This window comes from Amyelois transitella, chromosome 12 (assembly GCF_032362555.1).
Source record: "Amyelois transitella isolate CPQ chromosome 12, ilAmyTran1.1, whole genome shotgun sequence".
Classification (NCBI taxonomy): Eukaryota; Metazoa; Arthropoda; class Insecta; order Lepidoptera; family Pyralidae; genus Amyelois; species Amyelois transitella.
Window position 1 is genome coordinate 10,734,926 of NC_083515.1, and position 24,343 is coordinate 10,759,268.

At 36.0% G+C, this 24,343-nt stretch overlaps 1 protein-coding gene across 1 annotated transcript; it reads left to right on the plus strand.

The window, feature by feature from the left end:
• The first annotated feature begins 660 nt into the window (after window positions 1-660).
• Window positions 661-9,968, plus strand: LOC106136348 (uncharacterized). The gene is made up of 6 exons (XM_013336874.2): window positions 661-861; window positions 1,275-1,426; window positions 8,026-8,071; window positions 8,691-8,768; window positions 9,243-9,346; window positions 9,479-9,968. Exons 1-6 carry the CDS (start codon window positions 661-663, stop codon window positions 9,966-9,968), a joined length of 1,071 nt encoding a protein of 356 aa, XP_013192328.2.
• Window positions 9,969-24,343: the final 14,375 nt, after the last annotated feature.

Sequence of the window (24,343 nt, forward strand, 5' to 3'; positions counted from 1 at the left end):
AGAGACTACATCTTTCCACTTGCCATACGCCTCTGCATACTTCCTTCGCTTCATCCATCATAACTCTCTTCATGCAAGCTCGGCGGTTTCGGGTACTCTTGACTTAAACCTTTGCCAGGACGTCCTTAATTTGATCAAGATACGTACGTCTAGGTCTTCCCACTCCGACCTTTCCCTCCACACTCTACTGTTGAGATTGAGATTTAAACAAAAATTAGTTGAGTTAGTATCTCGTAACACAAGTCTCGAACAAACTTCGAGGCTTACTCAATCCATGTTATATGTTTTATATAGATTTATTATTCTTTTTGACCAACTCGAAGACGTCCTAGCAAAGGTCAGGTCAAGAGTACCCAAAACCGACAAGCTTGCATGAAGAGAGTTATGAATGTCGATGAAGCGATAAAAGTATGCAAGGATCGTCGCAAGTGGAAAGATGTGGTCTCTGCTTACCCCCCAAGAAGGCGTGATTTATGTATGTATATGTGTTTTAATGTATCATTCATCACTCTCACATCATCTATCACTTTAGGGCACTATAGGTCTTTAAATTGTACTCATAGTTTATGTAAATTTCTATTTGTAAACGACTGTTTGTTGCCTAAATAAAGATAAATAAAAATTAAAAAAAAAAATGTACTTCCACATGGTTCCAGGGTAATGGCCCCAGACATGGCCGTGTCCATGCGCCGTACGAAGCTGAAGGCGGAGGAGGCGGCTCTCCTGGCCGGCGAGGTCAACAAGCCCTCGTGGGAGTCCAGGAACGAGGGCATCCACGAGAGGGTCAGCTTCGAAGACTCTATCTGGGGCTTCGACCTGGCCGGCGGCTTGTTTTATAAGACGCCGTTGAGGGTTACTTATGTAAGTTACTTTTGTCAGAAATTCTTCCATTTTGCAATATACATACATATACCTAGTCAGATTTTTATCGCTCGCGAGGTAGACAGTTGGTTGTTTATCTATTGAATATATATTATTGTGTGATTTTATGTATGTATGAATGTATGTTAAATCTCAAAACCGTATATCAATGGGTTAAATACATTCAGCACCAATTTAACGTTATAAATTAATTACATTGTCATTAGAAATTATAATTCAGAATATTTTCGTTCAAAATTCAAATGAAGATATTTTTCATAAGTATTTATTATAATATATTATATCGTTGAGTTAGTATCTCGTAACACAAGTCTCGAACTTACTTCGAGGCTAACTCAATCTGTGTAATTTGTCCCGTATATATTTATTATTTTGTCGATACATATTGCCAGGTTAAACCCGACAGCAGGGCCGAGAAGGCTGGCATCCGCCCTGGAGACAGGCTGAAGAGGATCAACGACATCGACACCTCAACCCTCACCATCCAGGAAGCCCACGAGATCATCATCGAATCGGGCATCCACCTCCGATTGGCTGTTACAGCGTAAGTCTTCTTTGATTGGCTGTTAGAATTAAAATCAATATTATACATACATACATACATAAAATCACGCCTCTTTCCCGGAGGGGTAGGCAGAGACTACCTCTTTCCACTTGCCACGATCTCTGCATACTTCTTTCGCTTCGTCCACATTCATAACTCTCTTCATACAAGCTCGGCGGTTTCGGGTACTTTTGACCTGACCCTTTACCAGGACGTCCTTAATTTGATCAAGATACGTTCGTCTAGGTCTTCCACACTCTCCTTGTATATCTGCTTAGTCAACCTGCTTTCATTCATCCTCTCCACATGACCGAACCGGAATCAATATTATAATACGGAGTATTATACTCTTTCCTATGGATGTCGTAAAAGGCGACTAAGGGATAGGTTTACAAACTTGAGATTGTTTTCTTAGGCGATGGGCTAGCAACCTGTCAGTATTTGAATCTCAATCCTATCATTAAGCCAAATAGCTGAACGTGGCCATTCATTCTTTTCAAGGCTGTTAGCTCTGTCTACCCGGCAAGGGATATAGACGTGATTATATGTATGTATGTTAGTATGTTAGTATAGCGTAACTACATTAAAACAACTTGCTTATATGTTTACTAGAAAGCTCCCCCCCGCGTGAAACAAAATATCCCGTGATCTCGTTCTTAAGGGAATTTCTAAAAATACTTTCTTAAAGGACGTCTTCTAGTTACAATTCTTCCTGCCATTTCATCTACATTGACTCAGTAGTGTTTGAGATTTCGTGATCAGTGTGTGATCATAATTAGATTTTTCTATATTGTAATCAGACAACTTTTTATCGCGAAAATCGATGATGAGGCTGACATAAACAATTTAAATTACTAATAAAAAGAGAGATAATCATTATTTAAAAAAATGCTTTTCTTCCATTATATATCATATACCATTATATCAAAATCGTAACAGTAATAATGTTCTCAATAAAAGTACTCATTTTCCTTTTAATTTATAAACGTCACGCGAGATTTCAGTAAAAGGCTGTCACAGAAATTCGGATTCCGATGTGAAATATGAACAGGAAATTTAATAAAGTCACAGAAAATGGAAATTTACATTATCAATGTCAAAAAAAAAAAAACTTACGGGACTTATATGAATGTCACGTGTATTTGTTATTAGAGCGGTTTTGTGAGTTGAATGTTCTCTTCAATATTAAGTATTTTGCTATAACGTGGTTGATAAAAAAAAAACGATTAATTATTTCATAGTGCTGTGTGGTTTCCGGCACCAATACAAAAAAGAATAGGACCACTCCATCTCATTCCCATGGATGTCGTAAAAGGCGACTAAGGGATAGGCTTACAAACATGGGATTCTTTTTTAGCCGATGGGCTAGCAACCTGTCACTATTTGAATCTCAATTCTATCATTAAGCCAAATAGCTGAACGTGGCCATTCGGTCTTTTCAAGACTGTTGGCTGTGTATACTCCGCAAGGGATATAGACGTGGCCATATGTATGTATGTATTTCATCTCAACTTCTATTTTACTACTTACTTTTTTCTATTATTAAAATCATATTATATGGTTTCCAAACTTAATATTTCACCGCTTAATCCTGTCAAATCCCTCTTAAACTCGCTATGAAAGGTTAGTAAATATGGTTCAACTTTTAATGGAAAATTTAACAGCATAAACATTAGTAACACGCGTTTTAATCTACCCGATTTTGAACTTCTGCGTTTGTTCTGAAGCTTCTTCCACACATGCGTTTTGGAATCGGTAGTAGATATAATTAAACATAAGTTATGTTGTTATTTTATACTTGAGATTCTTAGTGACAGGTTGCTAGCCCATCGCCTAAAAGAAGAATCATAAGTTTATAAGTCAATCCCTTAGTCGCCTTTTACGACTTCCGTAGGGAAAAGATGGAGTGGTCCTATTCTTTTTTTGTGCCGGTGCCGGGAACCACACGGCACACTTAAATAGGTTTATTAAAATCACCGTGATTGCACAAAGGTTCTAAAATTACGAGTTCGCAGCCTCTCTTATACATGAAGCAAGTTAGTACTAACAAGGCACAGTTTTTGTGACAAAATGACGGACAAAATATAACAGAATTTTCCGCACTCACAAATTGAGCATGGAATTTGCATCTTGGAAGCGTTAAGGTATGATTCCGTTGAAGTGACAGTTGAATTTTAAAATAAATTTTTGGGTTCCAAAGTGATTCTTTATTTTCGATGGATTTTCTTACGTTTGTGTGAAGTATAAAATTTAACAAAATCATTCTGGATTGTTTTGAAATGATTCTTTGCACACACCTAGGTAACTTAAACTTACATTAACATAATAGTGAGGATATTCTCCACATAAATTGACTGTGATACACGGTCGAACATAACGCTCTGACGAAACTCAAAAGGTTCTTTCTTCGTCATTTTTCTCCGGAACCCTAAAACTAACTTAAAATTGAGTTTTCCATCCCGCCCACCAGGTAGCGCTAAGATCTTGATGTAAGTTGTCCAACTTCAAACTTATTACAAACGTTAGCATTAAAGTTAGTTCGACAATAACTTGAGTTTTGCTGATATAACTTTATTTAATTCAAGTTCGGGGAATACAATTATTAAGTTGGCGTACGAGTACGGACATGGAATAGGCTTTATAGTTCAAATTCAATACTATAATAATTTGGGTTAACTTTTTTTGGGCGATGGGCATGTCAATATTTGTATCACTATAATCTCAATTTAATTAATGAGCCATTTAGCTAATTTAAACGTGTCCTTGGAGATTTGTGACAATGGACTCTGTCTGCTTAGTTACGGATAAAGACGTGATATGCCGGAGGTCCCGGGTTCGTATCCGGTCGGAGAATAAGACATAAACCTTTCTGATTTGCCTGAATCCTGTGTTTATTTTGCGTTTATGTATTTATTGGTGTCGTAATTATTTATTTAAAAATTTATTATCATTGACTGAGTATCTCATAATTGTAACACAATTTCCGAGCTCACTTCGAGGCTAGTGACTCAAGCCAAACATCTGATCTCTAGCCTATTGGTCTTTTTGAGACTGTCGGCTCTTTCTACCCCGCAAGGGATATAGACGTGATTTTATGTATAACTTAAGCGATCTAAAAAGAAAAAAAATAACAAAGTTTTTTTCCATAAAGAAATGAAACCGTACCTTAATGAAATGGCTGCCTCGTTGTCCCCTGCTGTTGAATAGAACAAAGATATATTTTCTTGAAAGAGGTACATAGTATTGTGCAAATTGCCTCTCGGACTGAGTGTTCCGTCAAATGGCTAAAGTGATACCAATTTTATAGCTTCGTTTTATTCAACAGTTATTAAACACTTTGTTGCCAGCAGTTCAAAAAGCGTTGGTGTATATTTGGACGGCCGCTGTGGCGCAGCGGTAGTACGCATGTCTGTGACACCGGTGGTCCCGGGTTCGAATCCCGGCCAGGGCATGATGAGAAACAAACTTTTTCTGATTGGCCTGGGTCTTGGATGTTTATCTTTATAAGTATTTATTATAAAATATAGTATCGTTGAGTTAGTATTTCGTAATACAAGTCTCGAACTTACTTCGAGGCTAACTCAATCTGTGTAATTTGACCCGTATATATTATTTTTTATTATTATTTGGTAAATCATTGGGGCTTGCTAATTTTCATGTGGTAACCCGCACCAATAGATAATAGAATAGGACGCATATTGTCATGTCTATATCCCTTGCGGGGTAGACAGAGCCAACAGTCTTAAAAAGACTGATAAACCACGTTCAGCTGTTTGGCTAATGATAGAATTCGCCTAAATGAAGAATCCCAAGTTCATAAGCATATCCCTTAGTCGCCTTTTACGACATCAACGGGAACGAGACGGAGTGGTCTTATTCTTTTTTGTATTAGCGCCGGGAACCACACGGCACTAAATCTAAAGATAACACACATTGGTGATATTATGTTTTTGTTACTAACTTGTTTTTATTTACTTATCCGAAATCTGGACAAGTTTTCCAAAGAGTGGATTATCCTTCTTGGAAGTTGGATGAAATGAAAAGTGTGGGTGTATAATAAAGGTCTTATCTCAAGTGGCCGGGCCAAACAAATCGTCAACTTGACATCGATTTTTAGTTGCAATAGTCGGATTTGGTGACCTCAGGTTTTTACACGAAGCGACTTCATGACCTGACTTCTATAACCTTAGCATGGTAACCTAAACCGTTATTGGATCATGGTAACATTATCATTTGTCTGAATGTGCAGGTTTCCTTGCGATGTTTTTCCTCGCCGTTAGCACTCAAACTAATGTACATTACTCAGAAAAAGTGGCATTGGTACATGACCCGGGTGTGATTTGAACCTGTGTCTCCATTACGCGTATGCGCATTTTGAACCGCAACTTATCAATTCGACCACCATAGAAAAAAAACACTACACTGTGCCGTGTGGTTCCTCCATCTCTTTTCCATGGATATCGTAAAAAGCGACTTAAGGATAGGCTTATAAACTTGGGATTTATCTAATAGGCGATGGGCTAGCAACCTGTCACTATTTGAATCTCAATTCTATCATTAAGCCTAACAGTTGAACTTGGCCTGTCAGTCTTTCAAGACTGCTGGCTCTGTCTAACCCGCAAGGGATATGACGTGATTGAATGTGTGTACAATTTTTTTTTTAAAAAAGCGAGAGTTATCTCGCACAAAGCGACTGCCCGACTAGTTATATCGTTTATCAATGACAAAATATACATATATGTGTTACATATATTTATCTATGATAATTACTAATGCACTAATAAGTTTAAAAATAAAAAAGTAATTGCGCGGGAAAGTTTAGTGTTGATGCACCTGGCATATATACATATATACTATTGATATAAGTACATTTCATAAAAACATCATACCCCAGGCGTTTGTCGCGATTGTATGCTCCCTGGGGACGAACCTTGGGTTCACTTTTGAGAAGGATCCAGGGTCCAGTTTGTGACGAGACTAATTAAATTCGTTTTAGTGGTCTAATGAGCTTTGACCTTTAAAAAACAACGGCGCTGTGGGAGGTGACATATGGGGAAAAATTTTTATTTATGTCTGTGTCTATAGAAGGATTTTTTCTCTGAATCTCTTGTTTATTTTGTATTTGTAGTGAATATGTTTCAGCCTAGTTGTTACATGAATACATACATATGATCGCGTCTATATCCTTTGTTTGGTAGACAGAGCCAACAGTCTTAAAAAGACTGATATGCCACGTTCAGATTTTTGGCTTAATGATAGAATTGAGATTCAAATAGCGACAGGTTGCTAGCCCATCGCCTAAAAAAGAATCCCAAGTTTGTAAGCCTATCCCTTAGTCGCCTTTTACGACATCCATGGGAAAGAGATGTAGTGGTCCTATTCTATGTACTGGTGCCGGGAACCACACGGCACCTAGTTGTTAAAATAATCTATTTGTCTGTTACGCCTTCACGACTAAATTATTCTATGTTAGTTAGGTTACGCTGACAACCTGTCTCAATTTGAATCTCAATTCCATCATTAAGCCATACAGCTGAACGTGACCTTCCAGTGTTTTCGTCAGAGATTGTCAGCTCTGTCTTCCCCGTAAGGGATAAAGTCGTGGTTATAAGAACGTCTATATAGTTAACTACTTTAGGTGTAATATGGGTTAGTTTTTTTATGAAAATATCTTCAAAAATATCTTAAAATACTCCTAACATCTCCCATGTTAGGAGTACCCGTAATCGTTGAAAATGCATTAAAAGAGTAATGAGTGTGGAGGAAGCGGGAGAGGTCTGTAAGGATCGTAACTAGTGGAATTCCATTGTCTCTGCCTACCCCAATGGGAAACAGGCGTGATGGTATGTATGTATGTATGTATCTTCAGAAGCGAAGCCCGAACGAAGTTAGTATGTAATAAGCAAAGAAATCTAATAAATGCTTAATTATTCTATTCAGATGCTTAGTGTTTAAAAGTAAGTGGACGACGAAAAATAACAGGATTTATGAAAACGAGAACTATAAATCGGATTAGGTTCTTAAAATTATACTGGCAGTCCTAGAGATTCGTTCTGAAGATTATCTCCTAAGAATTCTTAAGATTAGCTCAATCGAATAAACATTTTTAAAAGACAAACAAACGTCTAGTCCTCGCTGTAGGAGCGTCAGTTAGTATTCAAACTAATGTACATAACTTCGAAAATAGTCATTAATATGTGGCCGAAGTGGGATTTGAACCTGTGCCATTCTGCGCATCAGGCATTTTAACCGGGCACCTTAGCGACCACTGACGCTCTCAAAGTTTTATTATTTGACGACTAATATATTTATATACATTTTTATATTTTTCTTTGTGTGCCGTGTGATTCCCGGTACCAGTACAAAAATGAATAGGACCATCTCTTTCCCATGGATGTCGTAAAAGGCGACAAAGGGATAGGCTTACAAACTTGCGATTCTTTTTTTAGGCGATGGGCTGTCACTATTTGAATCTCAATTCTATCATTAAGCAAAATAGCTGAACGTGGCCCATCAGTCTTTTCAAGACTGTTGGCTCTGTCTGCCCCACAAGGGATATAGACGTGACCATGTAAGTATGTATGTTTTTTTCTTTTCAGACCCGAAGATGAAGAGGATTCTTACCATTGTTATGAAGATCCCATTGTAAGTATACGGCTTATTGGCACGTCAGTTTACGATGTGGGGTTTTGGCTGTTCGGTGATCGATAAGCTACCTCTTCCTTTTTATATTACGGGGTTGACAGAGAAAAATGTTTGTTTAAATGAATCACAAACAACAAACAAATGTAAACAAAATATTAGATATTGAGGTAATGACTTATCATTTTGTAGGCTGTGTGGCCATTCATTTACTTATCTGCACTGATGTGATTTCTACAAATAGAATTACAGGAAAAATTCGTACAAAAATATTATTTTCGTTCGAAAACATTGGCAATGGTTATTTTTAACACAACTGCCCAATACATAGAGAAATTCTTTCAAAAGTTCGCATTATTTCTATTGTCAAACTTAGGAAAGTATTAAAAATGGAAGCAAAAAATCTTAATGTTTGAAAGAAAACGATATATTTTTGTCCCGGCTATTTAAAAAAAAAGAGATATTTGAAAGTTTACAAGTTTATTTCTGAATTTTGTAAAAGTAAGTGTGGTTTACAGTAACTACAAATGTTCTTGCATATAAATACATACAAATAATCACGTCTATATCTCTTACAATGGTAATAAAAATGACTTGACTTTATATTATTGAATAATTTCAGGACAATGGTTACGACAGCGAGGAGGAAAGAAGGAAAGAAGAGGAGAGAGCCAGGAAGAGACAAGTCCATGCTAAAGTTGTAAGTAAACCTTTATTTGAAGGAACTATAGTGTTTAAATCTGATCATCATCAGTCTGAAGTTAGTCCTGGTTTGTGACCTCACCTCTCTGGAGAAAAGCTTTGGGCCCGCTTATAATCAGGATACTGGATTAGGCAAGATTTTTTACATGAAAAACTTCGTAGGAAAGTCATACTGAATGATTCAATGTCAAATTCAAAAGGAAAGATCTTCCGCCAGGCTGGGTGTGATGCCTGGGGAACCGCGGCTCCGACGATGTTGAGTCGGAGGTTGTATTTATGCTCCGATCCGTGCAAACTTTGTTTGTGCGATTTAGATTCTGCTTCGGAAGGCACGTAAAGTCGTAGGCGACCTGAAACCACTGCCGGCCATACACAAAGAGAATAAGATGAATGGATACATATTAGAAAATATAATAATATTAGAAAATATAATTATATTTTCTAATATTAAAACTTTATTATCAATTTTCAGAGCTCTTACTGGAGTTTACAATGGCCGTGGGTGAGCAAACGGAGAGTTATTTACCGGGAATCCAACTGTTTCATGGTGCCGAGCAAATATGAGGGTAAACACAGGTATTATACACAACAATCAACATGCCACCACATTTCATCAATTTAGTACAGCTACACATAATCATTTCTCGATAGATTTTCCTTAAAAAGAGACATGATCTATACAAATGTTCTTAATTTCTGTAATTCCAGAGATAAGTTCCCCGACCAACCCGTCCTCAGATTGGACAATTCCGTACAATTTAATACGATCAGCTCAAAAACAGACCGAAAACGTGTAGATGTAACTGAAACGACAGAAACGATAGAAGAAAACGGGGTCGAAGTAATGAAATCTGAACCAGTTGAAACTAAAACTGAATTGTTTTATGATAATGCTGATAGTAATAACAACGTTATGGTAAATGGCGATACAGAGGTACATAATGGAGTAAATGGCCATATCAAGGAATCAGATGAAGACGAGAGTATTGAAGAAGTTAGCCAAGAAGATAATAGTATAATTGAAAATGGAATAGAAACTGAAGATATAGCACAAAATGATAGAGAAAATACAAAAGATGATGATGTAATAAACGAAGTCTTAGAATCTAGCAAAGTAGATGAGAGTGATGATAGTATTCTAGACAGCATCCTTAGTGATAGTGAAAATAACGAAAATAATAGAGCGATTGAAAGATAAATTTAAATGTAGTTTTGTTTAAATTGTGATATTTAAATGTGATCTATTTTGCTCAAAGTATTCCAAAAGAATAGTTGTTATACTAATTCATTAGGTAGAATTTAAAGTTTTAAGTAAATTAATAGGTTGGTAACTGTTATTAAATTAGTTATAAATGTCGTCGGCCAGACCTTTCAAAGTCAAGTCAGTGCTAAGAATTCACATTAATTTAAGTAGTTTTAAGTATCACAATATGTTACTGAGCAATAAATTATTTTTATAAAATACTTGTTTGTTTTGTGAAATATTTATAGAGACATACATACATACATAAAATCACGCCTTTTTCCACTCACTCACTCAAGTCACTCTAGGTATATTTATCTAAGAAACTCGTAAAGGACACTGCTTCGAAGTATACTGAAAAAAATGATAATATTTGTGTGGAAAGAGCGTCGTATGGTTGGTATTTTTGTTTACTCCATCAGAATCTGATTCTTATGGGTGTCATTGAAAGCGACTGTAAATAAGAACATTTATTAAATGCAAGCTTCCATGCTTGTCTGATGCACAAGAACAAGAATATTTACAAATTTCTACTAATAAAATTGTCGGTAGCGTCATAGCTAGTCCCCGGTAGCTAGCTTAGTTACGCAAACTGTACTGATTTTTCATTAAATTACGTGATGCAGATTCATGAAATTAATTAAAAGTTGTTTTTTTAGACGATCTCCTAATACTAGGCCGACTCGATTTGACAAATAATTGTAACGTTGACATGTCTGTGTCTGCGCCGGGCAGACGGGGCAATGTTTGCTGGTCACTCAGAGGTTATGGCGAAATGACTGAGCTCGAGGTTATATATACATACATACATATATCTTACGTCTTCATCCCTTACGGGGTATACATAGTCAACAGTCTCTCAAAGAAAGGCCACATTCAGCTGTATGGCTTCATAGTGAAATTGGGATCCAAATAGTGACAGATTGCTAGCCCATCGTCTACAAGAAGAATCCCAAGTTTATAAGCCTATCCCTTAGACGCCTTTTACGGCATTCATGGGAAAGAGATGGAGTGGTACTATTCTAATGTGCCGAAAACACAAGAAACTTTAGATATTGTGACTGGAATTTTCATGATCACCATAGAATGTGTTGGGTTTGATTTTCAGCAAATATAATTTACTAGAGGCCGCCTACTAATATTATAAGCGAAAGTTTGTGAGCATGTCAGGATGTCAGTATGGATGTTTGTTACTCTTTCACGCAAAATCTACCGAACCGACTACGATGAAATTTGGTATGTAGGTAGCTGAAGGCCCAGAATAACATATAGGCTACTTTTTATGCCGGAGTTCCCGCGATATTGATTGCAGGCTGACGAAGTCGCGGGCGGCCTCTAGTAGTTTATATATTGTTATTGGAAACTGAGATAATCTAATGTATTCACCCTCAGGGCGGTGACCCTTTCAGGGCCCGAATGAGCCTGGCTCTTTTTACACCTGGTGTTATTCGGAACCTTTTCCTATCAGGCAAACGAGCTTATCAATTTTCGGCACGAAATCGCGTGAAGTGAGGCATGGCTTTTTGAGAAAAGGGGATGGATGTATTCTTTTGCGGATTGCTCGTAAATCGATATGTTATTTTTGGGTTTGCCGGCACTGTGTCAAGGAATAAGGAAAATGGTTTCTTTTGGTTTGATGTCAGTCTTCATTGGGAAGGAAACCCTTCCACAGAGGGCGATGGGGTCGTCACGTCCCTACGCTTTTATTATTGTTATTATATTATAATCACGTCTATATCCCTTGCGGGGTAGACAGATCCAATAGTCTTGAAAACACTGACTGGCCACGTTAAGCTATTTGGCTTAATGATAGAATTGAGATTCAAATTGTGACAGATTACTAGCCCATCGGCTTAAAAAGAATCCCAATTTTGTAAGCCTATCCCTTAGTCGCCTTTTACGACATCCATGGGAAAGAGATGGAGTGGTCCTATTCTTTTTTGTATTGGTGCCGGGAACCACACGGCACATCTATGACAGACTGGTATTTTTCCATTTCAATACCGTCGAAGGCCTCGTGAGATTAAATATAGTTTTATTGACATTGTCCCAATCACGTCGATCCAATCGGCCATATTTGATGTGACGTCATTTCTGTGCAAACCACAGAGTATGTAGGATGGAATAGGGTTTATAAGGGTCGATTAAATAGAAGACACATCTTTGTGCCGTGTGGTTTCCAGCGCTAATATATAAAAGAATAGAACCACTACATCTCTTTCCAAAGGATGTCGTAAAGGGCGAATAAGGGATAGGCTTATAAAATTGGGATTCCTCTTTTAGGCGATCTATCAGTAAGCATAACATCTGAAGGTGGCCTAACAGTCTTTTCAAAGCAAGTTGTTGGCTCTGTCTGCCCCGCAAGGGGTATAGACGTGAGTATATGTGTGTATATCTTTGGGTATTATGAAAGTCTGGTTTTAGAAATGATTTTATATTCAAATTTAAAAGAGAAAGGATGAAACACTTGGGATTCTAGGGCTAGCAACCTGTCACTATTTGAATTTCAATTCCAATATCTTTACTAATAATATTATAAAGCAGAAGAGTTTGTTTGGTTGAATGCGCTTATCTCAGAAACTAATGGTTCGAATTGAAAAATGCTGAACTGTAATAACTGATTAAGGTAGTTTGACAATATAATTAAGATCAATAATAAGGGTATTATGAACTACAATGGACTGATATTTCACAATAACACGCTTTTTATACTTAACATTCTATTTTGTGTTTTTATTTTTTTCTAACTAACATGAACTATTCATGACTGAAACTGGCCACTTAGGCCAGTTTCAGTCTTGAATAGTTTGAACATAATAAATCATTTTGGAATGAGCAAAATTAAAACTAAAACTACTTAGAAAGAAGAAAAAAAAAATATGATTACCAACTAAAATTAAATTTACAAATTGTACAAGTCCCTGCATAGCATAATACGAGTATTCATAATAAATACAATATATTTGTGACAATGTTAACATTATACTTCTATCAACAACAGATGACAATATATACCAAAGTAAAGACCAAAGGGAGTAATATTCAAATTGCTTGGAAGGGCTCCTCTCAGACTGGCGGCCGGAAGTGCCGAGACCTGGCCCTTCATTTCCGGCTCTACCCTCGTAGCGAAGACGCGTATTTGCAAAACCTGCTACGATAAAAAGCTACCTGATTTCAGCATTTTTTTTTGTAATGGCATTTTTCGAATAAGCTCTTTTTACTTTACTTTTCTTTAGTAGTGTTCCATCTGCTTCTCTTCTAGTGCAGATTACTAAAGACAATCAAGGGTAAGGCTAATAAACTTGGAATTCTTCTTTTAGACTATGGAATGGAAACCTGTCAGTATAGCTGGACGGTTTCATGCTAGAATTTAGATTCAAAGATGATTTGTATTCACATTTGACCTCTGCAACTTTTGCAGGGAAATCTAACAGATATTTGATCGATCATGGTTACACATCCAGTTGCCTGAATGTGCAAATTTCCTCATCCGGTCAAAGGCAATATATAAACGGGACTAACTCCGAAACTAGACATACTACAACTAGACAATAATAAAACAATACGTCGTTCTCGAACCCATTGGCTAGGATGTGCCGGAAATATAATGAGATATCTTGCGATGTGGACATAGACATTGATATACTTAATTGTAGATTGCGTAAATTTAAAACTGATACATTCGAAATTCTCGGCACCACATCTAGTACATAGTCTGGCATTGTTTTTGTAATCGTTTGTAATTAACTGTATTGTATCCATTTGTAATTTTAGTACTTTATTATTGTAAATACTTGCTCATAACAAGTTTTATATTAGTCAATAAGCTTAAGCAACAGCGCATACACGTTTAGGATGCTAAGTTGGAACAATTTTAGTTATTAAGAAACCTTGTATCTTATTACTTAGTGTCTGTTGTGTTGCCTTATAAATAAATAAATTGATATCAATAAATACAGACCAAACAGTTGTCACGAACACTTCAGCTATGTGAAGTCATGACGCAGCACCCGCGGTTCCGAGTACTCCGGCCACCTTTGTCGCTGCATGGGAACGGGTTGCGCAACGTCCATCGTCCGACCGCCCGGCAACTTCAGAGAACTCATTCCGTATCCTCACATCGGTTCGGTCTCACTTGTATTGTTATAATTTAACATTGTAGTAATTTTAAATTAATATATTATGTAATTCTTTAGTTCATTATTAAATAGTTAAAAAGATTTTGGTTTTTTTTTGAAAACTGCGGCTATCACCCGCTTAATTCTGTAACAGCAGTTTGTAAATACGCGTCCAGAGATCTGCGCTGAATACTCCATTTGATTGGTCACACTTCAGTTGTGTTTCTGTTCCAATTGCTGTTTTATTCCACTCTGTAATACAGAATTGACGGCTGGTAAATGGGTCAGAAGCATAACGTAGGACGAAATTATGATAGACTAGAGGCCGCCCGCGACTTCGTCCGCATGGAAACCCTATCAATCCCGCGGGATCTCCGGGATAATAAATAGCCTATATGTTATTCTGCTAATAGCTAATAGAACGTGGCCATTCAGTCTTTTCAAGACTGCTGGATCTGTCTACCCCGCAAGGGATATAGACGTGACCATATGTATGTATGTATGTTATTCTTGGTCTTCAGCTACCTACATACCAAATTTCATCGTAATCGGTTCAGTACATCGTAATTATGTATTTCTATTCTAAGTTTGGATTATTCTGAAGTTGACGTTATTAAACAAACTGCACTGCAGCATTTTCTTGAAAGAATGTGGTTTGAAAAAAATTTAAGAAATGTGGACGAGAGAATATATTGTTATGATTAATTATTTATAACCTAAAGGGATAGACAGAAACTACATCTTTCCATTTGCCACGATTTCTGCAAATTTCTTTCGCTAAGTTTATGAACAAGCTTTACAAAGAAATGCATAAAATTTTTAAAACAGTGCTATTTTTTTTATGATGTAAGTATACAATTTTTAATATCTACATTATGGCTGGCAACATTGCAATATCGATTGAGAGAATCCATGATAAGACAGGTTAAGGTATAATCGAATTTGGTAGAACTTTTTCTATTGCGAACTTTCACACCAACTTAGATTATCGCTTTCTGACTTGCCTTTATAAAGCCTGATTGAGTTAACTATTTCCATAGACATCTATGAATTTAAGTTTACTAGACTAGTTTTGCGGGGTTTCGCTACAGTGATATTTTTTATTTATAAAATGGAGCGTTGTTTTCTCTGTTAAAAAAATTAATCAATAACCGTTAAAAATATATTTATAAAATTAAAAAACAAAAATAAAAATTTATGTACATTGATAAATAAATACGTCCAATCAAAATTAATATCTTATTCAAAAAAAATATTTCCGCAAGCACTTTTTCACATCATTTTACGTTTTAATAAATTAAATTTAAGTAAATCAAATACTCGTATATTAGTATTACCTACTCAAAAAGCTACAAACTAACTAAGGTCGATCAATCCCTTTGAAGCTGAAGTACCTACCATACTTACACTAAGTCATCTAGCTATACTTAGCTTTTAAGTCTTGTAACTATTGACTCTGTCTACCCCGTAAGAGATAAAGATGTGATACTTAACATGTTGCCTGGAAATACAATAAAATGTTATCCTTGGCATGCTTTCCATTACGCATTACGTTAATATAAAAAACTTTTGACGGACAAATTTAAATCAACGCCATTTTATCACGTCCTTACATCTAGTCCAGTATTTTCAATTCTAAATATGTCAATGCTAAACTGTTCCACAATTTGAAAGAATAATTGATGTTTCAGTTACTACACTCCTTCCTGATTGGCTGCAATCAAAGTTGTGGAGTGCTGATTCACCCAATCAAAATAACGTACTCTGTAGGTTGTTGAAAAGAACTTGTTACTTAGAAAACACATAAAACTAAGAACTTAGCTAATGTTTTTATGTTCTCATATTGTATTCTCAAGAAAATGTGTTAAGTATTTTATGCTCACACTTTGGAATCTGCCATATAATTCAGAATATAAGACAAAAAGATAAGATAATAGAATTATATTCTAAGTTTTGCTAGTTGATGTTGTTGAAGAAAATGCTGCAGTGTAGTTTGTTACCGCTTCTTATGCACTGACGCTTTGGAGGCGGCAGTAAACTTAGTTTTAAGTAATTTATTTGACGTCAGCCAATGTTGTGAAACCAAAAGCCGTCAAATCTACTTATAAACAGCGAACTAAAAATTAATTTCATTCCGAATAGGTCTAATTAGAAATCTCTGGAAGCGGTAGAAGATAAATTTAGACTCAAGTTGTGTTGACGCCAATAAGTGATAACTTGTATCTAATCTAAATAAATAAATAAATAAAATCTATACCTACATATGTATAAGTTAACAGTAAAAATGTTTTGTCTGTACATTAAGTATTTTTGACTGAAATGGATATAGGGACACCTAGAATGAATAATAGAAAGCAAAAATTGTGTTGTTTGAGAATTTTATTTAAAAAAAAAAACTGAAAATCAAAATACTACATATAATAAAACGGTAAAAATATTTTGTCTGTACATTAAATATTTTGACTGAAATGGATAGAGAATTTTTTTTTACATTTTTTGTCTCCATGATCAAGATTCAATTCGAAATTTACGCGGACGAAGTCTCGGGCAACAGCTAGTTTTGAAAATAAATCTATTCTATTCCGTAATTGGCCAATCAACAACAAAGCAACTTTGTTAACCAATAATTACACATAGATCTAACTGATTGGATTTCGAATGACAGAATTAAGACAGTATATAATTGGCTATCAGAAACAGACATGGCGCTCTCCAATTGGTTCATTTTCCAAACAATAAATTGTATCCGAAACATTATCTAACTTATCGGGCGAAAACTAGTGGCCCACATAAATGAGAATATAATGTTCTTATTTTGAATGTGTAATGTTTTTTTTTTTATTATAAAATGTTCTATATTAATGGTTCCGCTAATTAATATTATTTTTAAATAATTTCAAGAATTAAGAAATCTTCTCATCTAAGTACGTTTATATCTATCCTCTTACGGGGTAGACGGGATCATCCCAACGAATTTTTTTTTTTCATCAAGGAAAATATATAAGAGTATAAGAAATACGAAAGAAAGTTTATTTGTTTAGTTGTCTCTTCACGTGTTATCTATTGAACCAATTTGCTTGATATTGTGCGTATAGTAAAATATAATATAGTGCCGTGTAGTTCCCGGCACCATTACAAAAAAGAATAGGACCACTCCATCTCTTTCCCATGGATGTCGTAAAAGGCGGCTAAGGGATAGGCTTATAAACTTGGGATTCCTCTTTTAGGCGATGGGCTAGCAACCTGTCACTATTTGAATCTTAATTCTATCATTAAGCCAAATAGCTGAACGTGGCCATTCAGTCTTTTCAAGACTGTTGTATGTATGTATGTAAAATATAAATTTGTATCACTATCTTTTGTGCGGGCCGTTATCCTTGTTACTCTTTCTATTTAACTACAATAAAATTATACATCTCAATAATACGCAAGCGACGCCACGGGCGGATGCTAGTATTAAAATAATCGTCGGGATCGGGAAAATAAAAGTTTGTTTTTAAAACTAAAACAAAAAAAATGCCTCGGTTTATTTTACTGCGAGGGAACAGCGAGAAAATTCTAAATTTAAAATTTGAAATTTTTCGAACTGCCGGCAGCAGGCTCCACAGACTAAATAAACTTAGTTGTTAAAAATAAAGTTAAAGTAAAGCAAACATTCACATGAGCTTGCAAAGTGTGGATATTGATCTCAGGGGTTGAAATATGTAATGTTTTGTAGTAGGTAACTTTTTTAACTCCGACGAAGTTGTGCTCAAAATCTTGTTTTGATTGATTTGACTGACTGACTGATATACCAACGCATAGCTGCTGGGTATACAAAGTGAGCTCGAATTACGGCGGGTATCGAAATTTTATTGTATGTTCGGGAACCACACGGCACAATACAAATTCTTCCATTTTAGTGCCCTTGCGACTTACCATGACCAACATTTAGTGCCAATTCGATTCTAGTGCAAAGGCACCAAACATTCGATTTTATTCCTACAATTTTGTACAAAATCCAATGCACTCCCGTATTGTTCGACTTATGAGGAGTAAACTCAAGATTCATTGTTCACCACATATCGACTCGTAATTGGACGTTGTTTGCAAATAAAAATACATAATGTGTACCTGATGTTCTATGCCCACGCCGTAAAAGCAAATAAAGGAAAAGGCTTGTAAACTTGAGATTCTTTTTTTCATGGGCTAGCAACCTGTCGCTATTTGAATCTCAATTCCATCATTCCATTCCATTTCGAAATTACTAGAAAAAGTCCAGCTTTATGTAAACCATAAAGCTGGACTTTTCTAGTAATTTCGAAATTGTTGGCCCTGTCTACCCCGTATGGGATAAATATACATACATACATACATATAACCACGTCTATATCCCTTGCGGGGTAGACAGAGCCAACAGTCTTGAAAAGACTGAATGGCCACGTTCAGCTATTTGGCTTACTGATAGAATTGAGATTCATATAAATTGACTGGTTGCTAGCCCACCGCCTAAAAAAGAATCTCAAGTTTGTAAGCATATCCCTTTGTCGCGTTTTACGACATCCATGGGAAAGAGATGGAGTGGTCCTTCTCTTTTTTGTATTGGTGCCGGGAACCACACGGCACTGTATTTATATTCGTATGAAAATAAATAAATACATATATATACGGGACAAATTACACAGATTGAGTTAGCCTTGAAGGAAGTCCGAGACTTGTGTTACGAGATACTAACTCAACGATACTATTAGAGTCTTATTTCGGAATTAGTATAATTTATTATTAGTATAATTATGAATCCGCAAAAAATTCAGTAAATCTAGTCAAAGAGATGAGAATTTTTAGTTCAAAAAGCTTTAACCTCAGTAAATTACATGTGGAATTCAAATATAAATATGTGAAATAAAAGCATAAAAGCTTCCATGAAGTGCTTTAGTACGTGTGGGTGTGAAACGGAACGTTTAGGTACTGGGCGGTAGAAAAACTTTTATAATTTTTTTACACAGCGAGTATTTTGTAAGTGGATTCCATTTTTAAATGACACAAAATAATGCTGTTATAACACGTTCCGTTTAACGTTTTGTATGTTGACGTGAATTTCCATATATATTTTTTTATTAAAAGGAATCACTAATGCTTCTACGAAAACTAAATCTTATATCATGCGGAAAGTTTCACTTCATTTTTTAAATAAAAAAAAAATTGCCAAGTGGTTCCCGGCACCAAAACAAAAAAGAATAGGACCACTCCATCTCTTTCCCATGGATGTCGTAAAAGGCGGCTAAGGCTTACAAAGGGATTCTTTTTCAGGCGATGTGTTAGCAACCTGTCACTATTTGAATCTCAACATACATACATATGATCACGTCTTTATTCCTAGCGGGGTAGACAGAGCCACCAGTCTTGAAAAGACTAATAGGCCACCCTCAGCTGTTTGGCTTGAATCTCAATTCTATCATTAAACCAAATAGCTGAACGTAGCCATTCAGTCTTTTCAAGACTGTTGGCTCTGTCTACCCCGCAAGGTATATAGACGTGACCATATGTATGTATATGTATGCAGAAACATACATTAAGAATATGTTGAGCAAAGGCGGAGTTATTGCTAAGCAATCTCTTTCAGCCGACCTTTGCAATGCTGATTCTCCGAGCCAGATAATTAATAAAGCGATGTCTGTATATATGTATGTACGTGTATAACTCAGGAACGCCAATGAAGTCTCACATAACGAGTGAGATTCGAGTGGCTGCGAGCTGTGTGGTGTAGTGTAATCAACATTGCGAACAATCCCGTTAATTACTGGTCCCGTGGGAATTTCGGGAATTCCTCTCTAAGTGCTTCCCTAAGGAACACGTAGGTACGCCAAATTTCAGCGTTCTGGTAATTGAAATTGTGTTTCTATCAGTCTATAACACAATAAGCCAATACTTTTACAAAACAATTTTTATTCATATGATGAAAATAAATAAATAAATATATAAGGGGACAAATTACACAGATTAAGTCAGCCTCGAGGTAAGTTCACGACTTGTGTTACGAGATACTAACTCAAGGATACTGTATTTTATAATAAATACTTATATAGATAAACATTCAGGCCAATTCGAGAAAGTTAGTTTCTCATCATGCCCTGGCCCTTCAAGAAGAATCCCAAGTTTATTGGCCTATCTAGATGGTAGTGGGCCTATTCTCTTTTATATTGGTGCCGGGGACCACACGGCACGACGTCACCGTTTTGATCGCGAAAAAAACTATCGCTGTCTCGTTTCACGTCATAATAACAAGCGAAACAGCGATAGTTTCTCGCGCGATAAAAACGAATACAACGTAAGCTGAACACATAACACTTTCCCACTTAAGTAGGGTTAAAAATAAGCTCCGCAAATATTAAATGAAATGTCAACGAAAAATTACGTCATATCTTAACTGCAGGACCATACCGGGGGTGAAGGTAATAGCAAGGAACCGCATTGAGGGTGGGATGAAAAGATCGTTATACGGATTTTCTGAACGATTAAACAGTGATAACGCAGAGAAAAAATATCCAGAAATGTCGAAGTGTGTGTACGGAGATTCTGATAATGGCGCACGTCATAATGGACTACCATCTGATACCTGGTCATGATGTGCCGTGTTATTCCCGGTGTTAATATTAAAAAGATTAGGACCATCTCGTTCCCATGGATGTCGTTAAAGGTGACTAAGGAATAAACTTATTAAATCTGGGACTCTTCTTTAAGGCTAAATATAACGATATTCGTGCCGTGTGGTTCCCGGCACTAATACAAAAAGAATAGGACCACTTCATGTCTTTCCCATGGATGTCGTTAAAGGCGACTAAGGCATAGGCTTACAAACTTGGGATTCTTTTTTTAGGCGATTGGCTAGCAACCTGTCACTATTTGAATCTCAATTCTATCATTAAGCCAAATAGCTGAGCGTGACCTATCAGTCTTTTCAAGACTGTTGGCCCTGTCTACCCCACGAGGGATATAGACGTGACCATATGAATATATGTAGGTGTGAACTAGCTAACCTGGAAACACAAAGAGTTGAGGGAATTGTAGCCAGCCACTTCACACCACTATGATATGAACTGATATTTCCCGCTCATAAGGGTAAGTGTAAAAATTTCTCGTCGCATGCTGTAGAGCGCGAGAGATTTTATTTATTTACTTGCTGTGCTCGCGACTTCGTCCGCGTGGAATAGTTATTTTGGGCATCATTGAAGCCCTCAAGGATGTATAATTTTCCCGGTCTTTTTTTCACATTTTCCATTATTTCTTCGCTCCTTATAGTTGCAGCGTGATGTAATGTCTTCCTCGATAAATGGTCTATTCAACGCAAAAAGAATTTTTCAATTCGAACCAGTAGTTCCTGAGATTTGCGCATTCAAACAAACAAACTCTTCAGTTTTATAATAATAGTATAGATAGATTTATTTATTCTTTATTGTAACAATGACAAATCGTCAAGGACAATAGGCGGACTTAATGCTAATAGCGTTATCTAACAGTCTACCATTGGGTAAAGCAGAGAACCTTTGTGTGGGTGGTATTCAAGTTAAAATTACCGACAGAACAATATTTTTACTTATATTACTGCTACATAGAGTATATACGAGACGTGCTTATGCATATTATGACGCTTGCAACTTTTTGCATCGTAATATCTCAGAAACGGTAGCTTTATTGAAAAAAAATATTGATTACTTTTTATAGATATCTTTATGATCTACAATCTATGTCTGAGGTAATTTTCCTATAAAACTTACCGTTCTGACCGTTTTGCCGTGTGGTTCCCGGCAACAATACAAAAAAGAATAGGACCACTCCATCTCTTTCCCATGGATGTCGTAAAAGGCGACTAAGGGATAGACTTATAAACTTGGGATTCTTCTTTTAGGCGATGGGCTAGCAACCTGTCACTATTTGAGTCTCAATTCTATCATTAAGCCAAATAGCTGAACGTGGCCATTTAGTCTTCAAGACTGTTGGCTCTGTCTACCCCGCATGGGATATAGACGTGACAATATGTATGTATGTTGAAGAAAATCGTGAAAATCCCATTTTCTCACCTTTGACCTTGGGTAATTTTTTTCCTTAAACCGGAATCATGGGGAATTTTGAAATAATGCTTTTGATTGTGTTTTAAACAATTATACTCATTTTCAGCTTGATGGGAATTCATGTAGCTTCATTCCTATTTTTTGGTCTAAATTGACCGGACTGAAAATAAAATGGAGAAATAAACCATCTACGCGAAGACCGACATCCGCGCGGACGGAGTCGCGGGGGAAAGCTAGTGTATAATAAACATACTTACTACTCTACAGAGTTTGTAAATGAATTATTTATTGCATTAATTGACATACTTTTATCGAACATTATTTTATTTTCTTACTGCAGTGTAGTTTGTTCCTTATTATTTATCCTAAGTCCGATTAACCGATATGTATGTATAATTGTGTCATGTCCAAAAAGTTGATTTTGTTTTTTTTTAATTTTCAAAATTGGAAACGGTAGGTATCACTTATTGACGTAACATCACTGAAATCTAATTATATCTACTACCGCTTCCAAAGCGCATGTGTAAGAAGCGGCGGAACAAATTACACTGCAGTGTAGTTTGTTCCGCCGCTTTTTCTACACATTTTCACCGGACGTCAATTTTCAAATATAGATCTCTTAAATCTAAACCGTGCACGAATAAAATTTATCTACATAAAAAAAATATGAGTTTTAATATAAAACTAATGATTTCAATACGATTGCGCGCTCCATGCATACACGGTACACCTCTGTCCCTATTGTCAGAGGCCCTTTTCATTGTAACTTGCTGAAAGTTGGTTCATATCGGTCGGAGTTGGGAGTCGTATTGAATTCCCCTACAGAAGACGATTTAAATTGGAATTTTTAACCTTTTAGAAAAATCTCAAACACATATAAGCAGAATAATAAGCAGAACCCTATAATATGTGATTTTGTTTCTAATGATTATCATTCTCGATGTTTTTTATGTACACAAATTAGTAAATAAATAATAAATAAATTAGTCGCCTTGTATGACATCAATGGGAAAGAGTTAAAATAGAAACCGAAAATATCAAAAAAACAGAAGTTTATGAGTCTATTTTTGCAGTATTTAGCTAATTTTGATGTAATTGCAATACCTACTAAACTATAGGCGGTGACATTAGCCGCTGATAGAAGGATAAAAAATCGATGTTAGTGTTGCCATGTAAAATTAAAATAACTTTTTAATACATTAATTTTTTTCATACATATACTTTAGTGATAAACCGATAAATGTAACATATACAAGCATCTATTACATCATACAGCTGAACGTGGCCATTCAAAATTCAAAAAAAAATTCAAAATTCAAAATTTTTTATTCATTATTATAGGATACTATTATATCGCTTAATAATTGTCGTATGGTTTAACAATAAATTACTTAAAAACTAAGTTTACTGCCGCTTCCAAGGCGTCAGTGCAGAAGAAGCGGTAACAAACTGCACTGCAGCATTTTCTTCAACAACGTCAACTTCACAATATTAAATTATACTTAGAATAAAATGTGGACGGGAGAATACATTGTTCACGGGAGATTTATATGTTTATGAGATTTAATATTGAAAAAAGAAAAATATATATATATATTTTATGGATTGCCAATTTTAAAAAGATTTATGTACAGAGTGTACTGAAATTTTGATTTAAGTTCAAATTAAACTACAATTAATTACGAAGTTCCTGTGCCATTCATTCTTTAAGACTGTTGGCTCTATCTTCCCTGCAAAGGGATAAAGACGTGATTATATGTATGTAAGTATTCTATTATGTCATTCGCGAATCCGATGGGTTTTTGATTGATCTCGTAATTTAATTATGGTATAGCTGGGAATCGAACCCTGACCTTGCCGTTGTTACCCTGTTACATGAGCTATAATGAAAGAGGCCTACATACATACATACATATGGTCACTATATCCCTTGAGGGGTAGACAGAGCCAACAGTCTTGACTGAATGGCCACGTTCAGCTATTTGGCTCAATGATAGAATTGAGATTCAAATAGTGACAGGTTGCTAGCCCATCGCCTAAAAAAGAATTCCAAGTTTGTAAGCCTATCCCTTAGTCGCCTTTTACGACATCCATGGGAAATAGATGGAGTGGTCCTATTCTTTTTTGTATTGGTGCCGGGAACCACACGGCTGAAAGAGGCCTT